The sequence below is a fragment of the Giraffa tippelskirchi genome, chromosome 12 (assembly GCF_054371585.1).
Source record: "Giraffa tippelskirchi isolate mGirTip1 chromosome 12, T2T-mGirTip1v1.2.pri, whole genome shotgun sequence".
Lineage (NCBI taxonomy): Eukaryota > Metazoa > Chordata > Mammalia > Artiodactyla > Giraffidae > Giraffa > Giraffa tippelskirchi.
In genome coordinates, this window is record NC_137286.1 from 96,179,631 (window position 1) to 96,204,714 (window position 25,084).

The following is a 25,084-nucleotide window of genomic DNA, read 5'->3' on the forward strand; positions in this document are numbered from 1 at the left end:
TCTCCATTTCCCCTTGCCAAGCGCCTGGCAACTCGCATTCCACTTTCTGTTTCTTGAATGTGACTATTCTGGGTACCTCATAGAAGTGGAATCAGTATTTGTCTTCATGTGATGGCTAGTTTCACACAGCATAATATCCTTAAGGTTAGCCCATGTTGTATCATGTGTCAGAGTTTCCTTTGTTTTTAAGGTTGAATGATATTCCATTGTATGTATGCACTACATTTTCTTTATCCATTTACTTGTCAATGGACAGATCATTTTAAGAAACTTCTAATGCTTTTCAAAACACACGCCTGAATGATTCCCCGATATATAATACTTATATTTACCTTGGGGGCTCTGTTCCTCTCAAAAAGCCAGTGCCAAAGAGTTATAAATTTTTAGCATGCTATGCTATCAGAAGTTCGTAATCAGAATTTTAGTTTCTCCTGGAATAATAATAGTGATGATAGAATCACTAAAAGCCTAATAACATATCATACATTTTTTAGTATTCCAGAAATCCCTCGCATCAATATTTAATATACAGTCAGTCACCATCTTGGGGATTTGCATTAACGGCATTTAACAGGTTGCCCCCAGGGGACCCAAGGAAGAAAGCTATGGCTTGCCTAGATTGCCCCTCCTCTGCTTGGGTACCATGACAATAGCTGTAATTGCACCTAAGCAGTTAGGAATCTTTCTTAATATAATTTGAGGGATGCTTTAAGTTCAGAACACTGAAATAATTGACTATGAAAGGATTATATAAAATTTATTATACTAACAGATAATTTAAATATATTTGTACAAATCAAATTGTAAATAACATAGAAATTAAAATGTAGATTAGCTTGGGTAATTATTTATCCTTTTCCCCTAGGGCATTATATCTGATCTGTGTTCCTTGAAACATTAATATCCTTTTAAACACTGACAGGTTTGTGTAAAGAACATTTTCTCCAGACAAGTACATTTGGGAAACACTATTTATTCCCACCTCTTAGGGTTTACCAGGCTTCTGGGTGAGTCTGGGGCCTCCCCAAAACAGAGGTGAAGACAGGAGTAGATGTGCAAGAGATTGATTGGGGGGATCGCCAATGAGATAAAAGGGGAGGAGCTAGAGAAGGCATGGAGAACCTTCAGACAAGAATGCAAGCCCCACCCCTGTGAAGGAGAGAAGGGGAAGGAGGGCTGCATATGAAGAGCCTCCCACTATGGTCCAGTGATAAGCGTTCAGGAGACTGTCCAGGAGACTTCCCTGTGAATCCTCTAAGGCAGACAGGAACACGTGAAGACAGCAGGACCCTGGATGTACTTCTCAAAAAAGCCACTGCGGTCCCCATTCTCATCTAAGACATGCCTTTTGTTTCAAGACCCTAATGAAAGTTTTCCTTTATTATCCAGTTTCTTACACTAAAATGAATGTAAGAATGACAAAGAGAATGAACTTTTTACAATATGTGTATACCATACACTCTTACCGCTGATTGTGATTTTTCATTTTAAACTCATTTTATCCAAATGTACTTTGAAAAGCTTTATGCTTGTATATTCCCAGCAATATCACTTTAGATTTGAATAAATTGAGGGCTAGTGATTGTAAATAATATTACCCATTCATTCACTCATAACAAAATATGATAGAATCTCTAGGATGAAGCCAGATGCTAGGAGGACAGGGATGAAAGGAGGGGAGACAGACAAGCAGCAGCCAGTGGGAGTGAGAAACACTTACCCTGGGGCTGACAGGGAGGTGAGGCCAAAGGCTAGAGCTTGAGAATCACGTCAGAGTTTGCCAAGCGGTACCGTAAAGTGGGAAATGTTTAGAGAGACAGATGAATGTCCGTGGGTGAGTATAGGGAGAGGGAACAAGGGCCACTGGGGAACTAGAAGGGACAAGGCGGGGTCAACAAAGCAGAGGCTCTTCCTTCCAGGTGGGCAAGGCCTGGCTCATTCGAGAGCCTGCACCCCACCCCCCACCCCCATTTTATCCCAGTGGTGATGCAGCACTAAAGAATCAGACGCAAGGAAGAGATGCTATCGACTTCATTTCAGAAAGCCCCGGAAACAGGCAAAAGAGAATTGAAGAGCCATGAGGAGGTTGCTACAGGGATGGGCGTATATGAGAAATGACGGGGACTGAGCCAAGGCAGTGACAGCGCGAGCATGAGCAGGGAGGGATTCGGGCATTGGGGAAATAACCCCTATTATGTTTTATTTCTAGAAGACGTTCTAGTTTGACACGTCATCTCAATGTTATGCACCTTTCTCTTGCCCTCAGTGTCAAAACTGCCACACTGAATTGTCCACTCTGAACAGATGAGGTCAATCTTCCCACTTCCCTGGCTCTTATTTGCAGGGGAGGAAAAGAGGAGAAATGAGGCTGAAATGAGATACCATCCCATTATTTTGAAGAGCTAAATACACATCACTCCCGGCTCTTTGTTCTTCATCATCCTAAGATTCTGCCATTCTCAGTAGAGAATTCAGTTCACAACTAACCTTCAAACTTTCTGCCCAAGCACCTTCAAGTTTAAGATACATAAAAAATAAAGTGAATTTTTGTTGGTATTTACTTTTTCATGCATTACAAACTTCCTACAGAGTTGGGCAGAATCTCAGATCACTGAAGCTGGTGTTTCCCAAGGGGTCACACACACACACACACACACACACACACACACACACACACACCTGGTGGATGAAAGAGCAGTGAGCACAGGTAGCCTGGGTGAACACCAGTTCTGGAAGGTGAATAGGACTCTGGGCACAGTCTCTCAACTTACCTGCCTCAGAAAACTTCACCTCTGGGAGGGACCTTCCATCTGTTGATCTTTTTTGACTCATTTTAACTGATCTGAGTTCCCATGACCTCCTTCCCACGTCCCCTCTCCCTGCGCGTTTCCCCTACCCTCCCCCATCATTACTCTAGCTAATTGACCACTGGCCATTCTGTTTTTTAAGAATACCATCAATCACTAATAAAAGACATATTAGAAGTCAATAACTTGCTGCCTAAAGCAAGCTCACACACATCCTGCATAAGACTGCAGGGAAGACCTCCCGGGAGTGAAAATCGGTAATGAGGACATCGGGTTTTACGCACTGGACCTTGCCCTGGAGCCGGGATTCTATAAATGGGGTCATGGCTAGGAGCCCTGAAGAGAGTGTCCCATCTGCCCGACCCCCCAACTCCCACCGCCTCCGACCCCGACCAGTCTGGACACAAGGATCAGAAAGGCAAGGACACTCTCACATAAGTAGTGCGGGCTTCAATGTCAAGGTTTGAGTGGTACTTTCGATTTACGGATTTTCATTCTGGTGGTGAGAGCTTAGGAGACAACGGAACCATTTGGGTGTATTGAGCTTCTCTCTTGGGGTCCTGATAACGTGTAGGCAAATGCTGTTCCCTTAGTCCTTTCTCATGGCCCATTTCAACAAGGGACCCTTGATTCACAGCTGTCTCTGAGTCTTCCGAAAAGCCAGAGTCTGTCTGAAGCCACAGGCTTTCAAAAAGCCCACAGAGGCAAACAGAGTCGGCCCTCCCAGATCCACAGCCCTGCCTACACCAGCTTCCTTTACTGGCTGACAGGCAGTGGGTAGGAGTGGGTCAAAGAGAAAGATGGGAAAAAAATCAAGAGAACAGATAAATCGTATGTATGTTCACTTAAAACTATATAATAGTATAATCAGAATCCTAGTTGTCCACACAGATCATCTCAAAATACAATGCTGCCTAAAACATGTATCACTGAAGAATCTGAAAGATAGTCAATATTCAGGAAATTTTAAAAGCAAGCATTATTGTTTATGGACATGTTCTTATGAAATATAAAAACCATGGTCAACACCAAATTCAGGGAAGACAAAGAGTGGGATGAAGGAGGGTCACATATCACAGGTTGTTACTCACTCTTGAGCTGGGTGAGAGGTACACAGGTGACAGTCATATTTGTATATTTTTAATAAAGTATTTCAGGGACACAAAAAGTAATAAGAAAGGGAAGTTAAGCTGGTGACCACGTCTTTGCAATCTGTCAATGTGTGTGTTGCAGGGTGGGAGCGGGTTGTGTACAAACCGCCGGCCCCCCAGAACACGAGAGTTGTGGATTTGGATTTCTGTGTTCTGTAGCATGGTTTTGTGACCGAAAGTCAAGGTCAAATGTTAGATCCAACTTTAGAAACAAAAGCCTCTTTTGCAAAATAACATAGAAAAACAGAGAATCCAGTATTGATACAGGTCCTAAATTCCTTTTGTGAAACTTATGCCATAAATCACAAAACCGTTTAGGGAAATGTGGATTTCTTCAGTGGAATCAGAAATGGAGACACCTTGAGAATATGTATCTGCAGGAAAAAAAAAAAAAAGGCTATGCCAGACTCTTAAGGGCTTGTGGAAACTTTAAAAAAGAAAAAAAAAAAAACGCTTCACAAAACATGTCAAGTACGGCTGTATTGTTACACTTATAATTCCATTAGGGTGTGTGTGTGTGTGCTGTCATGTCTGACTTTGTGACCCATGGACTTTAGCCTGCCAGGCTCTTTTGTCCATGGAATTTTCCAGGCAAGGATACTGAAGTGGGTTGCCATTTCCTACTTGCTTGGAACAAACATCAGATTTGGAGTTAATTTCATCTACTCCCATTTTTCCACCTGGGTCTGATATTTTCTGTGTAAAGGAAATCTGTTGTTTTCACTTCTGCAGAGCCATGTGGGCTGAGCCCCTGGGCAGGCCTGGAGGCAGAACACAGCCAGAGGCTCCTGGGCCTCCAGGCCTGCTGGCCCAGGGCTACTAAGCTGGAGATTAGCAACATTTCTATGCAATCCCCAGTAAGCACCACTCTCCCTCAAGGCCAAGTCTACTCTTGATTTTCCTTCCCATCTTTAAAAGAAAGTTAAAATGAGTGCATTTTTGCTCCAGTTTTCCTCATCCCATATACTATATATGTGCGGAAAGGGACCACGTACGAATGTGTAGTGAGTTAACTGTAGGATCGTGAATAATTTGAGTTTGAGCTGCATTTAGCATGGATATCTTCCAAGGATGAACATGAGGGGTTAGCTTAATTTTTTAAAAAATTTTATTTACTTATTTACTTCTGGCTGTACTGAATCTTCCTTGCTGCGTGGGCTTTTCTCTAGTTGTGGTGAGTGGAGACTACTCTTCGTTGCAGTGTGCAGGCTTCTCACTGCAGTGGCTTATCTTGTTGTGAAGCACAGGCTCTAGGGTGCACGGGCTTCAGCAGTTGTGGCTTGTGTGCTCTAGAGCGCAGGCTCAGTAGTTGTGGCACACGGGCTGAGTTGCCCCGAGACGTGTGACATCTTCCTGGACCGTGGACTAAACCTGTGCCTGTTGCGCTGGCAGGCAGATGCTTAACCACTGGGCCACCAGGGAAGCCAGGGATTAGCTTAATTATCATGAGGTCCCATCGTATGGTAAAATTTTCTTCTTCTACCTCTCTGAGCATCTTCTAAAGCTGAATATGTGCTTGATGGGTGAGTAAATCAAAACTGGACATTGAAATAAAAGTCCTTTACAAAATAAGTATCATAACCCTCAATTAGAATTAAATTAGGTAAATTACCCCTCTGAGGTACCTGATAACATTTATTCTTCAACCCACTGTCTTTAATCCCCAAGGTTCGACAGGGAGACTAGAATAGACAGTGCTTGCTTACGTCCCTTCGCAAATCTGTCTAGGCTTGGCATTCACCCTTGCCAGTTTATGGAGAGCTACATGAGGAGTAAAAAGATAGGAAGAAAAAAGTCTCAGGGTAGCGATTTACCAAACATGAAAATCTCTGGATTCCTCAGAACACTTAATCCTAACAGCATACCAGATTTATAAAACCAGTGTAGAAGCACTCTTAAAATAGAAATGACATTTGTAATACTCTCAACTAAAATTCCAGGCAAGCGTGTCAGCCATAGTAAGCAGTAAATAAGTCTAACACTTGGTTAGAAGGCAGGTTTATTCTTTAGAAAGTACTAGACTATATTACAAGCTACTACGTCTAAGAGAACCTAAATACACTTACATTCTAAAAAGTATGTCACCTATATCGCAGCAACACTAGTTTGATGCAACCTGCAGAAAACCTGTAAAAATCAAGACCAAGTCTGTTGATCAGGAGGTTAAATTCTGAAGGCGCTTCAGTCCTGAAACTCACTGCAGGGGAAGGACCATGGGTGGCTCCATGAGAGACACGTGCATGTACCTGAAATGAGACCACGACGAGATCAGCGCAAGGCAAGGACTTTGGTTTCATAAAATCTCATGTGGGCCACAGAAAACCGCCTGGTAGTTTTAACAGAAAGGAACGAGCTGGCTGACCAGATGTACTCTGGAAGGTGTTAGTTGTTCAGTTGTGTCTGACTCTTTGCGCCTGCATGGACTGTAGCCCTCCAGGATCCTCTGTCCATGGGTTTTTCCAGGCAAGAATGCTGGGGTAGGTAGCCATTCCCTTCTCCAGGGGATCTTTCCAACCCAGGGATTCAACTCAGGTCTCCTGCATTGCAGGCAGATTCTTTACTGAGCCACCTACTACTCTACAAGGTGACAAATTATAAATCTAGGCCTTACCAAACTGATTCTCTTGGTTTGACATGTGACCCTACTTTTCCAGCCCAGCACCAGATACAATTTGTTCTGTTTTTTAATTCTGAAATTACTATCACTTACTAAAGTTTTAAGTAGTGAGCCTAGATAAGAGAATTTCAGGAACTTACTTTGAAGACTTGTACTTCTCCCTGATTGCTTGCTGAGGTCGATGGGGTATACTGAGGCACGCTTTATGTAGCTCACTCAGGCAAGGCACGATTTCACTTAATGAATAGCCTGTAAATGTGGCGAGGGTTTCTGGCTAATCAAGACAAAAGGAGAAGTTTGTATCATACAGCTTTAAGATCTTAATATATGATATCAGAAATCTGAAAATGAAACTGTGAACTGAAGGGAACTAATAGGTATACTTAGTAAGTATCCATGTCCATCTCAAAAGAAACCATAATCCTTCTTCAGAGCCTTTAGGAATAAGATATTAGGAAGAACAGTCAGAGTTCTAAATTTGCTCATATTGTACAATTATAAATGCTTAATTTAGGGGCAGTTTATTCTCTTATGAGCAGGATTTTTACTGGCCCTGAAGAGCCTCAACTTACTTGAACACTCTATTTAGATAGAATATGGAAACATCCTTAGCCAAATGCAGAATAAGAAATAAAAATTTTAGAAAATAAAAGTAGATACCCTGCTCTCTTAGCACAAAAGTGAGCCTTCAGAACCAAATCTTAGTGGCCCATCTTTAATCCTGCCAGCTATCACAGGCCAAGAAGCAACAATGACTGCCCTGTTCCCTTGAAAGCCTCATACAACCTCTGACCATCCTAACTGGATCCAGCTTCTTTTACATGGAGGGGAAGAGTAAACATCTTTTGCCTTGAAGTGGTCAGTGCTTACGCTACAAGGGCACTCCCTACATAAGGGTTGGCATTAGGGTTTCCAGGCCAGCTTCTACTGAACAAGCATGTCACCACCATCTCCTTGACTTCCTGCACCCTCTACACTGCAGTGAGCTAAGCCACAGAGTCCAAGCCATGAACACTGACCAGCTACAGGTTGTAATCTGCTGGTTAGGCAACTCAGTTCACTTCAGTTCAGTCGCTCAGTTGTGTCTGACTCTTTGCGACCCCATGAACCGCAGCATGCCAGGCCTACCTGTCCATCTCCAACTCCCGGAGTTTACCGAAACTCATGTCCATTGAGTTGATGATGCCATCTAACCATTTCATCCTCGGTTGTCCCCTCCTCCTCCTGCCTTCAATCTTTCCCAACATCAGGGTCTTTTCAAATGAGTCAGCTCTTTGCATCAGGTGGCCAAAATACTGGAGTTTCAGCTTCAACATCAGTCCTTCCAATGAACACCCAGGGCTGATCTCTTTAGGATGGACTGGTTGGATCTCCTTGCAGTCCAAGGGACTCTCAAGAGTCTTCTCCAACACCACAGTTCAAAAGCATCAATTCTGCGGCGCTCTGCTTTCTTTATAGTCCAACTCTCACATCCATACATGACTACTGGAAAAACCATAGCCTTGACTAGACGGACCTTTGTTGGCAAAGTAACGTCTTTGCTTTTTAATATGCTGTCTAAGTTGGTCATAACTTTCCTTCCAAGGAGTAAGTGTCTTTTAATTTCATGGCTGCAGTCACCATCTGCAGTGATTTTGTACCACCCTCAAATAAAGTCAGCCACTGTTTCCACTGTTTCCCCAACTATTTGCCATGAAGTAATGGGACCGGATGCCATGATCTTAGTTTTCTGAATGTTGAGCTTTAAGCCAACTTTTTCACTCTCCTCTTTCACTCTCATCAAGAGGCTCTTTAGTTCTTCATTTTCTGCCATAAGGGTGGTGTCATCTGCATATCTGAGGTTATTGATATTTCTCCCGGCAATCTTGATTCCAGCTTGTGCTTCCCCAGCCCAGCGTTTCTCATGATGTACTCTGCATATAAGTTAAATAAGCAGGGTGACAATATACAGCCTGACGTACTCCTTTTCCTATTTGGAACCAGTCTGTTGTTCCATGTCCAGTTCTAACTGTTGCTTCCTGACCTGCATACACATTTCTCAAGAGGCAGGTCAGGTGGTCTGGTATGCCCATCGCTTTCAGAATTTTCCATAGTTTATTGTGATCCACACAAAGGCTTTGGCATAGTCAATAAAGCAGAAATAGATGTTTTTCTGGAACTCTCTTGCTTTTTTGATGATCCAGCAGATGTTGGCAATTTGATCTCTGCTTCCTCTGCCTTTTCGAAAACCAGCTTGAACATCTGGAAGTTCATGGGTCACGTATTGCTGAAGCTGGATTGGAGAATTTTGAGCATTACTTTACCAGCATGTGAGATGAGTGCAATTGTGCGGTAGTATGAGCATTCGTTGGCATTGCCTTTCTTTGGGATTGGAATGAAAACTGACCTTTTCCAGTCCTGTGGCCACTGCTGAGTTTTCCAGATTTGCTGGCATATCGAGTGCACCACTTTCACAGCATCATCTTTGAGGATTTGAAATAGCTCAACTGGAATTCCATCACCTCCACTAGCTTTGTTCATAGTGATGCTTCCTAAGGCCCACTTGACTTCACATTCCAGGATGTCTGGCTCTAGGTGAGTGATCCCACCATCGTGATTATCTGGGTCGTGAAGATCTTTTTTGTACAGTTCTTCTGTGTATTCTTGCCACCTCTTCTTAATATCTTCTGCTTCTGTTAGGTCCATACCATTTCTGTCCTTTATTGAGCCCATCTTTGCATGAAATATTCCCTTGGTATCTCTAATTTTCTTGAAGATATCTCTAGTCTTTCCTATTCTATTGTTTTCCTCTATTTCTTTGCATTGATTGCTGAGGAAGGCTTTCTTATCTCTCCTTGCTATTCTTTGGAACTCTGTATTCAAATGGGTATATCTTTCCTTTTCTCCTTTGCTTTTCACTTCTCTTCTTTTCACAGCTATTTGTAAGGCCTCCTCAGATAGCCATTTTGCTTTTTCGCATTTCTTTTTCTTGGGGATGGTCTCGATCCCTGTCTCCTGTACAATGTCAGGAACCTCTGTCCATAGTTCATCAGGCATTCTATCTATCAGATCTAGTACCTTAAACCTATTTCTCACTTCCACTGTATCATCATAAAGGATTTGAGTTAGGTCATACCTGAATGGTCTAGTGGTTTTCCCCACTTTCTTCAATTTCAGTCTGAATTTGGCAATAAGGAGTTCATGACCTGAGCCACAGTCCGCTCCCGGTCTTGTTTTTGCTGACTGTATAGAGCTTCTCCATCTTTGGCTGCAAAGAATATAATCAGTCTGATTTCAGTGTTGACCATCTGGTGATGTCCATGTGTAGAGTCTTCTCTTGTAATGTTGGAAGAGGGTGTTTGCTATGACCAGTGCGTTCTCTTGGCAAAACTCTATTAGCCTTTGCCCTGCTTCATTCTGTACTCCAAGGCCAAATTTGCCTGTTACTCCAGGTATTTCTTGACTTCCTACTTTTGCATTCCAGTCCCCTATAATGAAAAGGACATCTTTTTTGGGTGTTAGTTCTAAAAGGTCTTGTAGGTCTTCACAGAACCATTCAACTTCAGCTTCTTCAGCATTACTGGTTGGGGCATAGACTTGGATTACCATGATTTTGAATGGTTTGCCTTGGAAACGAACAGAGATCATTCTGTTGTTTTTGAGATTGCATCCAAGTACTGCATTTTGGACTCTTTTGTTGACTATGATGGCTACTCCATTCTAAGAGATTCCTGCCCACAGTAGTAGATATAATAGTCATCTGAGTTAAATTCACCCATTCCAGTCCATGTTAGTTCGCTGATTCCTAGAATGTCGACGTTCACTCTTGCCATCTCCTGTTTGACCACTTCCACTTTGCTTTGATTCATGGACCTAACATTCCAGGTTCCTATGCAATATTGCTCTTTACAGCATCGGACCTTGCTTCTAACACCAGTCACATCCACAACTGGGTGTTGTTTTTGCTTTGGCTCCATTCCATCATTCTTTCTGGAGTTAATTCTCCACTGATCTCCAGTAGCATATTGGGCACCTACCGACCTGGGGAGTTCATCTTTCAGTGTCGTATCTTTTTGCCTTTTCATACTGTTCATGGGGTTCTCAAGGCAAGAATACTGAAGTGGTTTGCCATTCCCTTCTCCAGTGGACCACATTCTGTCAGACCTCTCCACCATGACCCATCCATCTTGGGTGGCCTCACACGGCATGGCTTAGTTTCACTGAGTTAGACAAGCTATGGTCCATGTGATCAGATTGGCTAGTTGTCTGTGATTGTGGTTTCCTTATAAAACTAACTCTCCCTCCTAAGAGGCCCACCAGTTTTAAGCCTTGAGTTGCTAAATAGACTTTAGAGAGGCCTTGAGAATCATCTTGTTGTTGTTGTTTAATCACTAAGTCTCTTTTGCAACCCCATGGATTGTAGCCCACCAGGCTCCTCTGTCCATGGCATTTCCCAGACAAGAATACTGGAGTGGGTTTCCATTTCCTTCTCCAGGGGATCTTCCCAACCACATCTCCTGCACTGCAGAATTCTTTATCATTGAGCCTCCTGGGAAACCCAAGTATCATCTAGAAAGAAGAAGTTAGAATCTTACCCAGAAGTGCCTGTTCACAGTATAGTTTGCCAGGCAATAAGCAGCTGCAGCTATCAGTGAAGGAAGGTATTTCAAGAATGGGTCAGCTTCAAGGAGACTCAGCTCTGCTACATACTAAGCACAAGAGAGAAAGTCTCATTGTAATTAGGAATCTGGCTAAGGTTCCAAGTAAACCTAGAAAATGTCAAGGGAACAAACTGTCATCTTTTTTCAATGTGTATCTAGTGATGAGCACAGAAATAGATGCTCAAAAGTATTCAGTGAGTTAATAATCACCATGCCCATCCATAACCAGAATAACATCTATGTTTTAATATATTTAAGGACAAGTAAATTTCAATATTGTATAGGCAAGGATCAATATTTGGCCTATCTGTACAGTGTATGTGATAGGTTACCTATACTAGCAGTGCAGGCTTATGCTGGTCAAATAGCATTCCTCTAGCCACTGGAGTAGACTGGAGTCTTCAGTGAAAGGCAAAAATATGTCCATATTATAGCTATTAATTTATCAGGTAGGGGTGGAGAAGGATAAACTGGGAGATTGGGATTGACATATGCACACTACCATATATAAAATAGATAATCAATAACCTACTGTAGAGCAAAGGGAAGTGAAAGTGAAAGTCACTCTGTTGTGTCCGACTCTTTGTGACCCCATGGACTATACAGTCCATGGACTTCTCCAGGCCAGAATACTGGAGAGGGTAGCTGTCCCTTCTCCAGGGTATCTTCCCAACTCAGGGATCGAACCCAGCTCTCCCGCATTGCAGGCAGATTTTTTACCAGCTGAGCCACCAGGGAAGCCCAAAAATACTGGAGTGGGTAGACTATCCCTTCTTCAGTGGATCAGCCAGATTCTTTACCAACTGAGCTGTGAGGGAGCACAGGGAACTCAACTCAATACTCTATAATATCCTACATGGAAATAGAATCTAAAAAAGGGTGGATATACATACATGTATAACTGACTCACTTTCTATACAACAGAAACTAATACAGCATTGTAAATGAAGTATATTCCGGTAAAAAATCAATTAAAAATTTATCAGGCAAATGCATGTAGTTCATTGGCTAGAACAGTAGTGGGGGGACTTATCAGATTAAAAGAAACATATTGGGAAATTTATAGAGATGTTCTTATTGCTCTTTGCATAGCATATAAATACCAGATATATTAGATCATAGTGGATGGGAACTAGGTTTTCCAAATCAATACTTTTTGTGACTCTAACTAAAGTTCTAGGACTCCAAAATGACCAAATAGTGCTTCTTTACCTAACATGTTAGGATGAGATTAGAGCCAAATCAAACCATATTTATCTTGTTTCCTTTCTGTAAACCTAACAGGTACTGCTTGCTTGTGGTCTGTATACAACAAGAGAATAGTTTCCAAGCTTACATTTTTTTTTTTCTAAGACCTGTGGGTGATTAGACAACCCACATCTGCCAAACATGATTAATGGAAATGTCTCGTAGGCAGAAGTCATGTTCTTCAAATTAGTTCTCTTCCAATTGCTAAAAAGCTTTTCTGGGCCCAAGGCAAAGAACTGAAAAGGAAGGAAGAACTGAAGGAGGCTACTGTTTTTATCCAGTTGGCACTGAGGTTCTTGGAAGTCATGTGGCCTACCTTGGCCAGATTCTCAGTCCTGATGCACACCCCTTGCCTCCTTAAGTACTGAAGGAGGAACTGGTTGGTAGTTGGCACTGTCAGATCAAAAGCCAGGACCTTCAGGAGCAGGTGTTCCATTCTCAGCAGTTGTCGTTTTGTGTAGGTGTCATCGGTTATGTAGACAAACTCATCTACTTCCGGTGGATATATTTCTTCATATTTCCTACAAAAGGGAAAGAGTTTGAAAGTAAAGCTTGGACCCTCTGACTCTCTTTCTTGTGCTATCCCAACCAGGCTTGTCACGTGGCCCTTAAGGACTTGAATATCACTTATAAATCATGAAATGGTACAGGTGTGAAAAAATACAGAGGCTTGTTTCCATAAAGAGCATGAGTATGACAAGGATATGCCATACTTACTGCTACGAGTAGTACAGAAACAGTTTTCAACTAGGGATTTTAGGTTTTGGCGTCTGATAAGCTGAAAGATTCTGAATGACAGACGTAAGGGTAAATTCATCTTAATTCTATAGACTTCAAATCATCTTGTGGAAAATAATTTTATGTGAAACATGATCATAGGGAAAAAAAAAACTCCTTAGGCCTTAGATTTTTTTTTTTTTAAAGCTTGCACTCAGCTTTTTCTATTGAATTAGCAAAAGATGCTCTATGTCCAAGAGAAAGATAATGATTTCACTGGTATCAGTCCTTTGCTTTTGCTTTTGTTTCTCCTTTCCACAGGGAAATTTTTGCAAAATTATAGTAATTAATAAGTATAAAGTCTGAGACCAGAAGAATAGAAAGGAAACTACTATTTACCATCAGATCACTTATTTAAAAGAAGCTTAGCCACAACCCCAGTGCTTTTCTACACAATTAAGGCTTCCCTGTTGGTTCAGGTGGTAAACAATCTGCTTTCAATGCAGGAGACCCAGATTTGATTCCTGGGTCAGGAAGACCCCCTGGAGAAGGGAATGGCTACCCACTTCAGTATTCTTGCCTGAGAATCCCAGGCAGACAGAAAAGCCTGGTGGACTACAGTACTTGGGGTCGCAAAGAGTTGGACACAAGTAACACTTTCACTTTTAGCCACAACCCAGATCATTTCTACACAAATAGATATTGTTATGAATGACTGATAGTAACAGAAATTAGCTAAAATAGTTTATTCACTGTAACCAAATAAACTGGGTTATTATGAGTCATTTGCTAGACCCTGGAGAAGGCTTTCATAAACCCAAATCTCTTTAAACCGGGCTTTTATTCACAGTAGAATACAGCCAAAAGACTACAGTACAAAATAATTAAACTAGATACTGAATTTGAGCTGATGGTTGCCTTAGTCATGATACTGAACTTGTCGTTAAGAGTATCTTAAATACCCAAATTGAAGAGTGAACATGTGGTGAGATTCAGTTTCTCAGTAAACACTGTAAAAATAATGATATTTTATCAAAGGAGGCATGAGTAAGTTTTAATATCAAGCACTGTATTTCTCCAATAAATGGGAATGGAAATCAAGTGTTTAGATAGGCTGACATTTCATGTTATTTGAGCTGAAGGACTTACGAAGCCAGGAGAATAGCTGCTGTTCCTACAAGCTGCAGTTTCCCCCTCAGAACAGACATGCAGGAAAGAAACCTGTCCAGGAAGTTGGTAGCCAGGTAGAGAGTCTCTGCCCGGAGCTTGTATTCTTCTCCAACCTCAACCAGCCAGTCCACCAGAATGGTCCGCATGCTTTCTGTGATATCTGGTTGTTTCTTCATGTAGTGTGCCTTGGGCCTGTGTCTTATCTGTTTGGAGAGAGAGTTTTTTTGATGTTTAAATAGTTGTTATCTTAGAAGGATCACTCCACAGTACAGTTGCTGTTTTTAAAAAGCTCATGAGCAAAGGTTAGCAGGAAACTCAGTCAAAAGCCAGAGAAATCTGTACATCATAATATGGAACAAAGTGTGCAATTCTGGTTCTGTAATGCAATTTAGTTAACGAGTAACTTCAAGGAGGGGGGACATGGTAATAATGGTTCTTCCCAAGAGTGAAATACCTAATATACAAACCCTTTTGAGTCATAGAGAAATAGTCCAAGTAACTGCTACTCACCGCACCCAACTATTATTTTTCATAAACGTTCTCATGTTGAGATGTCATAAGATTGCCATTCACTAGTGGTCATGGCCAAGAGTATATAACTATCTTAACACGGAGTGCTTAGGATGCTGGAAATTGAAGGAGAAGTTGGGAAAACTCACTTCAGCTTCTCTAAGGTACTGATGAATTTCTTCAGCATATTCAGTCACATTTATCACATCTGTACCAAAATCTGATGCATCTTCAGACTGGGAGTGGAGAGATGAATCTACCAGCATAGGGGAAACTGCAGGGGGTTCAACATTATCAGGTAAGACATTCCATTTCAAAACTAGTTCCATCCACTAACCCTCTATAGGCAGCTGTGAAAACAGTTACTACTCCAGGGAGTTCTCTTGCTAGTTCTATGCTACTGAACACTGCAGGCAATTACAAAGACAGGGTACCATCAGCCATGGGCAAGTCCCATTACCTGTGTTAAAATCCAACAGGAAGTGAAGGTCTGACTTGAATGCGCTGGTGTCTACTTCATATGCATCCTCTAATGCCATCCCCTTTCGCCCTGGGCAGCTATCTCTGTCCCCCGGCTCAGGCTCATCCATATAGATGTCAAATCCTTTCTTGGCCGGTGCCTGAACCCTGCTGTCAGACAGCGCTTTCTTTCCAGCTGGAGGGAAGACATTTTCTGATCCAGAGAAACACCTGAGTGTGGTGAGCCCCTAGAAAAGGGTGAAGTTTTTGTGTTAGAGGCTTGCCCCATAGCCTGCATAGGTGCTAAGAACCCACATGACTCAAACCAGCAGGCTGGAAAGATGAGAGGAACCTGAATTTGAAATATCCATGTCTGCAATTGAATTGCAGAAACTGAAGCTGCCAAAGGATTACTTTGCCCTTATCTTTGCCTATGTGACATCTGGGGAAGGAGCTAACCTAAAATTTGTCATTTTCCTCACATATTTATCAAAGGGAACTCAAAATCATAGAAAAAAAGAAAAACTACAGCTCTTCTCCAAAGTGAACTAGGTACCACATGTTGGGGGGAGAGGGAGCGGGGACTGTAAATCAGCTTTCATGCTTGTAGCATGCCAGGTTTTTATAACAACCCAGCAAGGTTCTTGACACATATTTACAGAGTCCTCCTTAAAGTCAACTTATAGTCAACAAGCTCCTGGAAAGGTCCCATTTATACACAGTTATTCAGAAACACGGGCTTTTAGAAATGTGTACTATGAGTTAATTATCTTACAAGCTATGGAACACTATTATATGACATAATGAGAAAAAGAAATGAGATTCTAGACATTTTAAAAAGTACAATCAAAAGCATTTTCTCAGCAAGTTAGATGTGGGGTGGGAGAAAAAGAAGAGTCAAGGATGACAAAGTTTTGGGGTTAAATAATGAGAAGAATGGATATTCCACTTACTGAAATGAGGAAGACTTTGGGAAGAGCAAGCAGGTTGGGGCTGGAGTCATTGTTTGGTTTCACCTAAGTTTGAGATGCCTACTGCATGATCCAAGTGGAGATAGCTAACTTGAGACTGAAACTTAGCTGAGAGTTCCAAACCAGAGATAGAAGAACAAGTCATCAACAGAAAGATGGTATTTGTTGCCAGGAGACTTGAACAGATTGTGAAAGGAGTGCGTGCCAATTCAGATCAAATAGTAAGCTCTAGCACACTCTAACTTTCTGAGAGTGGATGAAGAAGAACCAGGATAATGAGGTGTGGCCAGTAAGCAAGATGAGAAACCAGAAGAGAGCTATGTTCTCTGGGCTAAGTCAGAAGAAACTACTTCAAGGAAGAGAATGACCAACAATGTCAATTGCTGCCATTCAGACAAGGAAAAGATTACAAATTGAGTCAAAGAGAGGGACTTCCCAGGTGGTCCAGTGGCTAAGACTCTGCACTCCCAACGCAGGGGACCTAGATTCAATCCCTGGTCAGGAAACTAGATCCTGCATGCCTCAGCTAAGAGTTTGCATGCTGCAACTGAAGAACCTGCATGCCACAACTAAGACCCATTGCAGCCAAATAGATAATAATTTTTAAACAAATATTTACAACTTTAAAGAATAATTGAATCAAAGAGAACAAAGGAAGAAATCGAGACAGAGTATTTGTTCAACAAATACTTGCATGCTACCCTGGCCAGGCATGGTTTTTCTAAACACTGGGAGTACAACAGAAAACCTGACATCTCAAATCCTCATCCTGATAGAGTTTATAGTAGAAAAATTCTCAAGAAATACTGCCATAAGTGGGACAGTTGCTATAAAGAGCTTTGTAGTTGAAAGGTTTTTAAGATTGAAAAAAAAAACCCACAATATATTTGCATTTGGGTTTGACTCAGTAGAGAAGAGAAAACTAAGAAGAGAAAGAAGAGCTGATGGAATGATATCCTTGAAGAGGCAAGAGGGCATCAGGTGTGCCTCACACATGGGGGTGCTCCTTGCATAAGAGCAGGAACACACAGGTCACGTAGCAGGAGGAGGGTGGCAGGGTATATGATACACGGGGGCATGTGGAAATTCTTACAGTTGCATCTATATTTTTAGGAAAATAGGATATAAAGTTATAAGCTGAGAGGCAGGACGGAGATAGAGGCTTTGGAAGATAAAGAGAGAAAGGAAAGTATAAAATAAAAGATTTCTATAAGACGGTTGTAGAGGAATAGAACCGGGAAATGTAGAAGTATTTCACCAAGCAACATAGAGGTTAACTAACAGTTATGAATTTAAAGTGAAACCACTAAGCACAGGGGTAACTGCCGATTCCTGAGAGGTTTTAGACTTTGTGTTTTAATTATTTATTTATTTATTTTTAATTGGAGGATATTTGCTTTCCAATTTGTGTTGGTTTCTGACATACATTGACATGAATCAGCCATAGGCATACATATGTCCCCTCCCACTTGAACCTCCCTCCTACCTCCCACCTCATCCCACCCCTCTAGGTTGTCACAGAGTACTGGATTTGAGCTCCCTGCGTCATACAGCAAATTCCCACCAGCTCTCTATTTTACATATGGTAATGTATATGTTTCAATGCTACTGTTTCTATTCATCCCACTCTCTCCTTCCCCCACTGTGTTAGACTTCATGTTTAAAGAAGTACACCACGTCGCTAAGCAAATTAAGTTTGTTAAAACCACCTTTACCCAGTTTTTTCCAAAGCTTGAAACAGATTACTTTGGGTAATTTTCTCCCACTAACCAGATGCCACCAAAACACAAATGACTTGTGTCATTGTGTAGAAGAGGAGTAGGAGTAGTCAGTAGATGAGGAGAAGCTTCTGATCTGGCCTCCATCATGACTTTTATTTGGGTGGGAAGGCTTTCTCAAACCTCTCAAATTTTCTCACCTATAAAATGGAAAGGATACCTGCCCACCTACTCCACTAGACAATGTCGTTCCACTATAGTTATACAGTACAAGCTTATGAGAAGCTGGTGTAATAACAGACTTGAGGAAGTTTTTTTGTTTTTGTTTTTTTTAATCTCAAAATTCATTCTTAAGGATCCAAACTCCTTATTTGCATTTTAAGCATTGAATTTATTTACCCTCTGTTTACATTCTTTTAAGGGAGGTACCTATGATTAATTAAGCACAAGCAACTGGACATCAGATGGCCCACAATCTTTTGCCCAACTGTCCATTATCAGTCCTGGGGACAAGCTGACTTTCAAAGCACACACTTGGAAGTAATCTAGTATACTGTGATCCAATCCTGATTCTAACACCATCATCAATGAACTTAAAGGTTATCGGAGATGCTTCAGGCACAGCCTAGGTCAATCTGAATACCATTCTGATTTAGAGAAACACCAGTACCACAAGTTTATTTTGGGGAAAGAAATCGCAACCCACTCCAGTATTCTTGCCTGGGAAATTCCATGGATAAAGGAGCTTGGCAGGCTGCAGTCCATGGGGTCGCAAAGAGTCGGACACAACTTAGCAACTGAACAACAATAGTTTATTCCAGTGCATTCACAATTTCCTTTTAGCCCAGAACTTAAGTGCTTCCCTGGTGGCTCAGAGGGTAAAGCGTCTGCCTGTAATGTGGGAGACCCAGGTTCAATCCCTGGGTTGGGAAGATCTCCTGGAGAAGGAAATGGCAACCCGCTCCAGTATTCTTGCCTAGAGAATCCCAGGAATGGAGGAGCCTGGTAGGCTACAGTCCACAGGGTCACAAAGAGTCAGACACGACTGAGCGACTTCACTTTCCCTTTCTTTTAAGTGACTTTACACATACTTGACTTAAACAGTTCCTAACAACAAAGAAAATTATTCAATATTGCTAGCTGAAAAAGGGACCTGACAAAGTGCTCTTTTAAAAAATCAGTGTCCCTATAGGCCAGATTCCAGGGCTGAATACTCAAGGGGAGTTTGTGCAGAAAATCTCAAGAGATCCCACTTCCCACCAAGATACAAGGGCCTTCCCAGCTCTTCTCAGGCATTACCTGGCCACAGGTCCTCCTGTACTGCCCATTCTCAGTTAGCACTCCTAGTACTGTTCTTTGTGGCGGATCCTGGCCAAACTGGCCTCTGGTTATCATCTGACAGGCATCAGGACCTCGGGACACTGGAGCCAGCACTACTCCACTCTTGGAGCTGCTGAGATGCATAGCCTCAGTCTCCACAGCTTACTGCTGCCAAGGAAGGAGAAACAGACAAGCCGGTTAGTCAGCCTCTTCCACCAAGGATCCAAGGATGCCGAGACTCTCTAGAAGACAGAGCCTTGTGACACATGATCTTCCTTGCAGTTATTAAGGTTGAAAGGGCCTGAGCCACAGTGCAAGTGACCAAAACCGCTTTGAACCAAAACGGTGATTTGAATCTCTCCAGCCTTTCTTCCAATACTTGGCTGATGGGTGGAAGGAGACAGGAATATGACAAACCTCCAAGCCAAGACACTAACCCACACATTAGTGGGGAGTCCAAACCTACAAGCCCGTGTCTTTCCTAGCTGTGATGCTTATCCATCACTCCACCACCCCCTTCCCTGCAAACCAGTGACCCAGGATACATCACTGTGGGAAAGTACGTCCCCTTCTCAAGTGACAAGCAGAGTGCTCTTCCGCGGCCTTCCTCCCACAGGACAGAATGCCCCAAAATCTGCTTGGAACCCACAGCGGACCTCGCTCTTCTCAGTCTTATCTCTTTACACATAAGTCTTGAACAATTAGCAAATGCACTCGAGGATTGGGAATAAGGGTCCGCTGAAGGGGGCGGGGCGGGGGCGGGGCGGGGCGGAAGGGGAAGGAGGTGTTAATAGATTCTAGCCGGGGCGCCGGGCTCCCAGCGTCTGCGGCCCAGCTCAGAGCTAATTACTTTCAACTCCCCCCGCCCCCCTGCCGGCCCCCGCGTCTGTTGAATCGGCCAATCAGCGCAGCTCCCGGGCCGCGCGGGGGCCGTTTCCATGCCAACCGCAGGCTTGCGCGCTCCGCGGCCGCATCTCTATGGCGACCTTCTCACCCAACACGCTCCGAGAGGACGCCCCGCGACCCCTGGGCGTTCAGGACCGGGTGGGGCCAACCGGCGGCGGCCCTGGGCCCCTCCTAAGCGGCCCTGCCCGGGCGTGCCCGGGCGGGCCGTCGCCGTGGGCACCCACGCGCCCCCTGTGGCCGGTGTCAGTAAGGGAGGAAGAAGGCCCGCCCCACGATGGTCGGGGTTTGGAAGGGACTGTTTTTGCTTGAACCGGTTCCCCCAACAGCCGCTAACTCCTCCCGCTAACGTTTTTTCCGCGGCCCGCTCCTGAGAACCTTGGCCCGGGAGGGCGACGCGGGGCCCTCGGGGCTGCTGAGGCCGCGGCGCCTTGACCGCGCCGGGCAGATGGCGCGGCTCACTCCCCTTTCTCCCCCGCTCACACACCTAAGCCTACTCCCAGAGAGAGGCCCAGTGGCAGAGAGCGGGCCTCCGATTGGAGTCGCGGCCTCCTAATCCGTGGTGGCGGCGTGTCCTCGGTCATTTTGGGTCCTTGCGCACCGGAGGCCACGCCTGGCCGACCTGAGTTCCGGTGCATGTAACCCGGCAGGCCGGGAGAGGCGACCTGCGGTTTTCGGGTCGCACTTGGTGCTCTCAGTCCCCAGGAGAGAGACCTTCCTCGACGGTTCTGGCAGCCCCAGCGTGAAGCTGGCCCAGGAAGAGGAAGGAACGCGAGTGGCAGCGATGGGGTCTGGGACGTTGAGGGGGGGATAGTGGGGAGGCTGGGAACAAGGGACTGGGCAAGTGGCCTAGCCACGTAGTGAGGGAATCCTTGGATCCGGGGTCCGCGGCTCGGTAGGGTGGAAGCAGGGGGCCTAATCAGAGGGTAAGAGGTGAGGGTAGGGAGAAGGGGCCTTGGCCACGCAGGAAGGGAAGAGGGGTCCTTGCAAACTAGGGAGCCCTGGAACTTGCAGAGGTAACTAGCAAGCCAGGTATAAGAATCTTTACCTTTATTATTTTTTGAAAATGTTCGTGTGCACACACACACATATGTTATATATATGTTACTGCTTTTGTCTGTTTTTAATTTTTAAATTCCCATCCCTAAGTTCCCATCCATAAAACAGATTATGGAAACCATTCAAATGGTCGTTTTAAGAACTGGCTAGTTATTGCCTTCTTCCTTGTTTTGAATGAAAATAATTGCTAATCTTACACCTCTCCCAATTTTTTCTTAAGTATTCTTTATTAATGGGTTCACCCCAGCGATCTGGGTATGCATTACTTTAATGCGGAAATTGAAGTATTCTACAGAAAGTGAGGATGAAAGCGTTTGAGTCAGGTGTTAAGAGGCAGTTAGGAGGCATCTTGCAAATCAGTGCTGGATGCCCAAGAAAAGTAGAAATGGATTTTAATGTGAAAATAACTTTTATACGTTTATTACCCACTTTCATTCATTGGGAAGCGGCGATCCCTTTGCACCCTGGAATTCCTATGCCTTCGGATATGAAGGCAACACAGGAGCTCTGGTAACAACTCAAATTGTGGCAACATATGTAGGCAGGCTTGGTTTTGCAAGGTGCTGCTATCTGGTGAGGAAAAGAGCCTTTCTGCCCCCTTCTCGTCTGGTGCTGCTTTTGAAAGTCTTCTGGGGAGGCTTCCACCATCTGACCCCACTGTTGTGACTTCTGGGGACTCTGAAGGCATCAGGGGTGGACTCTGTTAGGGACTCAGGAGCAGGTCTTGCCAAAAGCCAGGGTTACTTTGGCAGGAGTTAGAGGCTCAAATGGTAGAGAATCTTCCAGTAATGCTGGAGACCCAGTTTGAGCCCTGGGTTGGGAAGATCCCCTGAGAAGTGAATGGCTACCCACTCCAGTATTCTTGCCTGGAGAATTCCATGGACAGAGGATCCTGGTGGACTACAGACCATGGGGTCGCAAAGAGTTGGACACGACTGAGTGACTAACACTTTCACTTTCACTTCTGTGCCCTCCTGTGATCTGAGGCTCTGTACATCCCTTTTGATATGATTTACTTGAGAAAAGCGACCGGAAACCTCATACTCATCCTTTCTTCCAAAACAAAAAGAGCCAGTGCAATGTTTGTTCCTGGAGCCTGTCGTTTTGTTCCTCTTTTCTGAGACTGGAGCTCAAGTGGGAAAAGGGTAGCGCTGGCCCCTGGCAGAGGCAGGTCTGTGAAACTGGCTGTCCTGACTCACACATCTGGTCAGGACCAGAATAGGAGGCTACTAAGGGGTCTGTGCCTCTCAGCTGTCTCTAGTCCAAAAAATGCCTTTTAAAGAGAAGAGAACTCTTAACCAGATGAGACCCTCTGATTATTTCACATCCGTCTTCCCCTACTCCTTCTCCTGTGAATTTTGTTGTTGCTGTTCAGTGCCGTAGTCGTGTCCGACCCTTTTCGACCCCATGGACTGCAGCATGCCAGACTTCCCTGTCCTTCACCAACTCCTGGAGTTTGCTCAAGAGAATAGCTGCAGCCTAATCCAACCTTAATGCATATGAAATTTTATCATTACATCTTTCTTTCGTATTACCATCTTTCTTCTTTCTCTATCTACTTTGTTAAACTTGACAAAGAGTACCAATATGTGGCTTATGAGTTTATTGTTGTACTGCCTTCGAATTCAGTATTAAATCATCACAGTTCTCTGGTGAGATCTTAAATTGGAGAGTAATTGAGGTGAACTTTATGCATTTTTAAAATATATGTGTACATATAAATTCAGATATTTATATAACTTGCACAATACTTACAGCTTTCCTGGGTTTTAAAAAAATCATCATTAAATATTTGAACTAGTAATGATTCATGGCATAAAACCAAACTCAACTAATAAAATCACAATTTTTATAAGAAATGTAAATGGAAAGCTTGGCCTCATAATTAGGAAAAATTGGAGCAGAGAGAATACAAAGGACTTCCTCACAAATTATGCATTTTTAGTGAGACTCATTATTTTGCTATTAGTGTAGCAAAATCAGGATTAGAAATCAAAGTTGGGTTGATTTTCAAGGTCTTCATGTTTTATATAACCTATCTGTTAATATATTGAGAAGAGAACAATACATTTTATTATAAATACATCTTTAATGTAAAAAATTTTTGGTATAGCTTATATGCTAATATAACACTTTCTTAGCTTAACAAATGACTTGGTCAGAACTTCCTGCCTGATATTCCGTGCTCAGCTGTTTGGATGCTAGGGTTAATTTCCATAATAAGGATGACAGTTGAATTCTTTACTAGGGATTTTTAAAACCTCAAAGTTCTATTAAAACTGACTCCTCCCCGCTCCAAATTTCAATTCAAAGACAGTCTTCTCTGTTTGCCAGCAATTACCTGGCAGTTCAGAAGCTGTTATTACTTCTATTCCATTTGCTCGTTGTAGCTAGTAATTAACCTTCTGTTCAAACATTTCAGTTTTCATTAATTTGTATGAAATGAAGTTGATTTTAGCATAGGGATGGAAAAGAGATGAAAAAGTAGAAGAGCCAGTTTTATTTTAAGGACCGAGGTCCTTTTAAGGACAAATTTTACCTGTTCACAGACATACCTTTGCCATTCTCAGTATACATTTAAATTTAGAACATGACTATGTTGTAAGATGAGGGACAGATGTTGGGGATGACTGGAGATTTGTGACATTTTAGCCCACTTGACCAAAGGATCAAGTGAGTCCAGTTTGAGAAGCAGCCAAAAATTTACTGCCTTAGGAAGCATATATTCTCAGGTGGTACGAAGTGGATCTCTTAAAACATGACAGATGAAGTTCTCCCTGACGTTTGTAAAGTCACTTTCTCTGAATGAGAGCAGTTTGAATACATACGTGAAAGTAGCCAAAGTCTACTATTCATTCATTCATTTCGATGGGGGGTTCCCTGGTGGCTCAGCTGATGAAGAATCTGCCCACAATGCGAAGGCCTGGGTTTGATCGCTGGGTTGGGAAGATACCCTGGAGAGGGCGTGGTGACCCACCCCAGTATTCTTGCCTGGAGAATCCCCATGGACAGAAGTGCCTGGCGGGTTACAGTCCATGGGGTTGCAAAGAGTCGGAAGCTACTGAGTGATTAAGCACAGCACAGCACAGTTGATTTACAATATTGAGATCTGGGTTCGATCCTTGGATTGGGAAGATCCCCTAGAGAAGGGAACGGCTACCCACTCCAGTATCCTGGCCTGGAGAATTCCAAGGACTGTATATTGTCCATGGGGTGGCAAAGAGTTGGAGATGACTGAGTGACTTTCACTTTCACTTTCTTTCCCACACCATTTTCTCCTGAGGTTGGAGGAACTTCCCAACTGCCCCTGCACCGCATGCTAAGTTGCTTCAGTTGTGTCTGACTGTCTGCAACCCCATGGGCTGTAGCCTGCCAGGTTGTTCTGTCCATGGGATTCTCCAGGCAAGAATACTGGAGTGGATTGCCATGCCCTCCTCCAGGAGATCTTCCCAACCCAGGGATCGAACCTGCATCTCCTGCAGCTCCTGCATTTGAGCTACTCCCCGACCCAAATCTCAAAGCAGCACCCCAATAAAGCTCATTATATGTTACTGCCACATGTGGTTATGTTTTTCCCTTACTTTCCCCAATCCTTGAACTCATGTATCCAAGAGAGAAAATTTTCTTAAAATTACTTTCTCAAATCTTTGTGTTTGTTTGTTTCTTCTTTTTTAGTAACTTCAGAGTTTGGCACTAACTGAAAAATTTCTTAGACTTGGAAAGCTGAAGAGGACTTGGGAGTTATTTCATTAAATCCTGTGTTACACAGATGAGGACACGGGTTCAGACTTCTC

The 25,084-nt window shown here is 43.3% G+C and overlaps 1 protein-coding gene and 1 long non-coding RNA gene across 11 annotated transcripts; one reads left to right on the plus strand and one right to left on the minus strand.

Annotated features, from left to right (window-relative positions):
* Window positions 1–5,940: 5,940 nt before the first annotated feature.
* Window positions 5,941–20,961, minus strand: CCNA1 (cyclin A1). Of its 10 annotated transcripts, none has more exons than XM_081551822.1 (9): window positions 20,719–20,961; window positions 19,308–19,493; window positions 15,321–15,567; window positions 15,010–15,134; window positions 14,330–14,553; window positions 12,780–12,984; window positions 11,150–11,263; window positions 6,716–6,849; window positions 5,941–6,204 (listed from the first exon to the last, which is right to left on the minus strand). In XM_081551822.1, the coding sequence occupies exons 2-9, from the start codon at window positions 19,470–19,472 to the stop codon at window positions 6,153–6,155; spliced, it is 1,266 nt and encodes a 421-aa protein (XP_081407948.1). In that variant the 5' UTR covers window positions 19,473–19,493; window positions 20,719–20,961; the 3' UTR covers window positions 5,941–6,152. The 10 variants fall into 10 exon arrangements, with proteins under 10 accessions (XP_081407948.1, XP_081407944.1, XP_081407950.1 ...); XM_081551818.1 differs by having other exon boundaries at window positions 19,308–19,496; XM_081551824.1 differs by lacking the exon at window positions 20,719–20,961 and adding an exon at window positions 20,323–20,456 and having other exon boundaries at window positions 19,308–19,496.
* On the plus strand, window positions 20,321–24,847 carry LOC145530426 (uncharacterized). Its single transcript, XR_014071758.1, has 2 exons — window positions 20,321–24,304; window positions 24,659–24,847. It is a non-coding gene; the product is annotated as an uncharacterized LOC145530426 (long non-coding RNA).
* The last annotated feature ends 237 nt before the right edge of the window (window positions 24,848–25,084 follow it).

Excerpts from the sequence above, each read along its gene's own strand:
- CCNA1 (XM_081551822.1), bottom strand. The coding sequence starts at position 19,472 with ATGCATCTCAGCAGCTCCAAGAGTGGAGTAGTGCTGGCTCCAGTGTCC. Across the intron at positions 11,264-12,779 it reads GGACTGAGAATCTGGCCAAG|TATGTAGCAGAGCTGAGTCT; the intron begins GTAGGCCACATG and ends TCTTGTGCTTAG. Across the intron at positions 6,205-6,715 it reads GAGAAGTACAAGTCTTCAAA|GTACATGCACGTGTCTCTCA; the intron begins GTAAGTTCCTGA and ends GTCTCATTTCAG.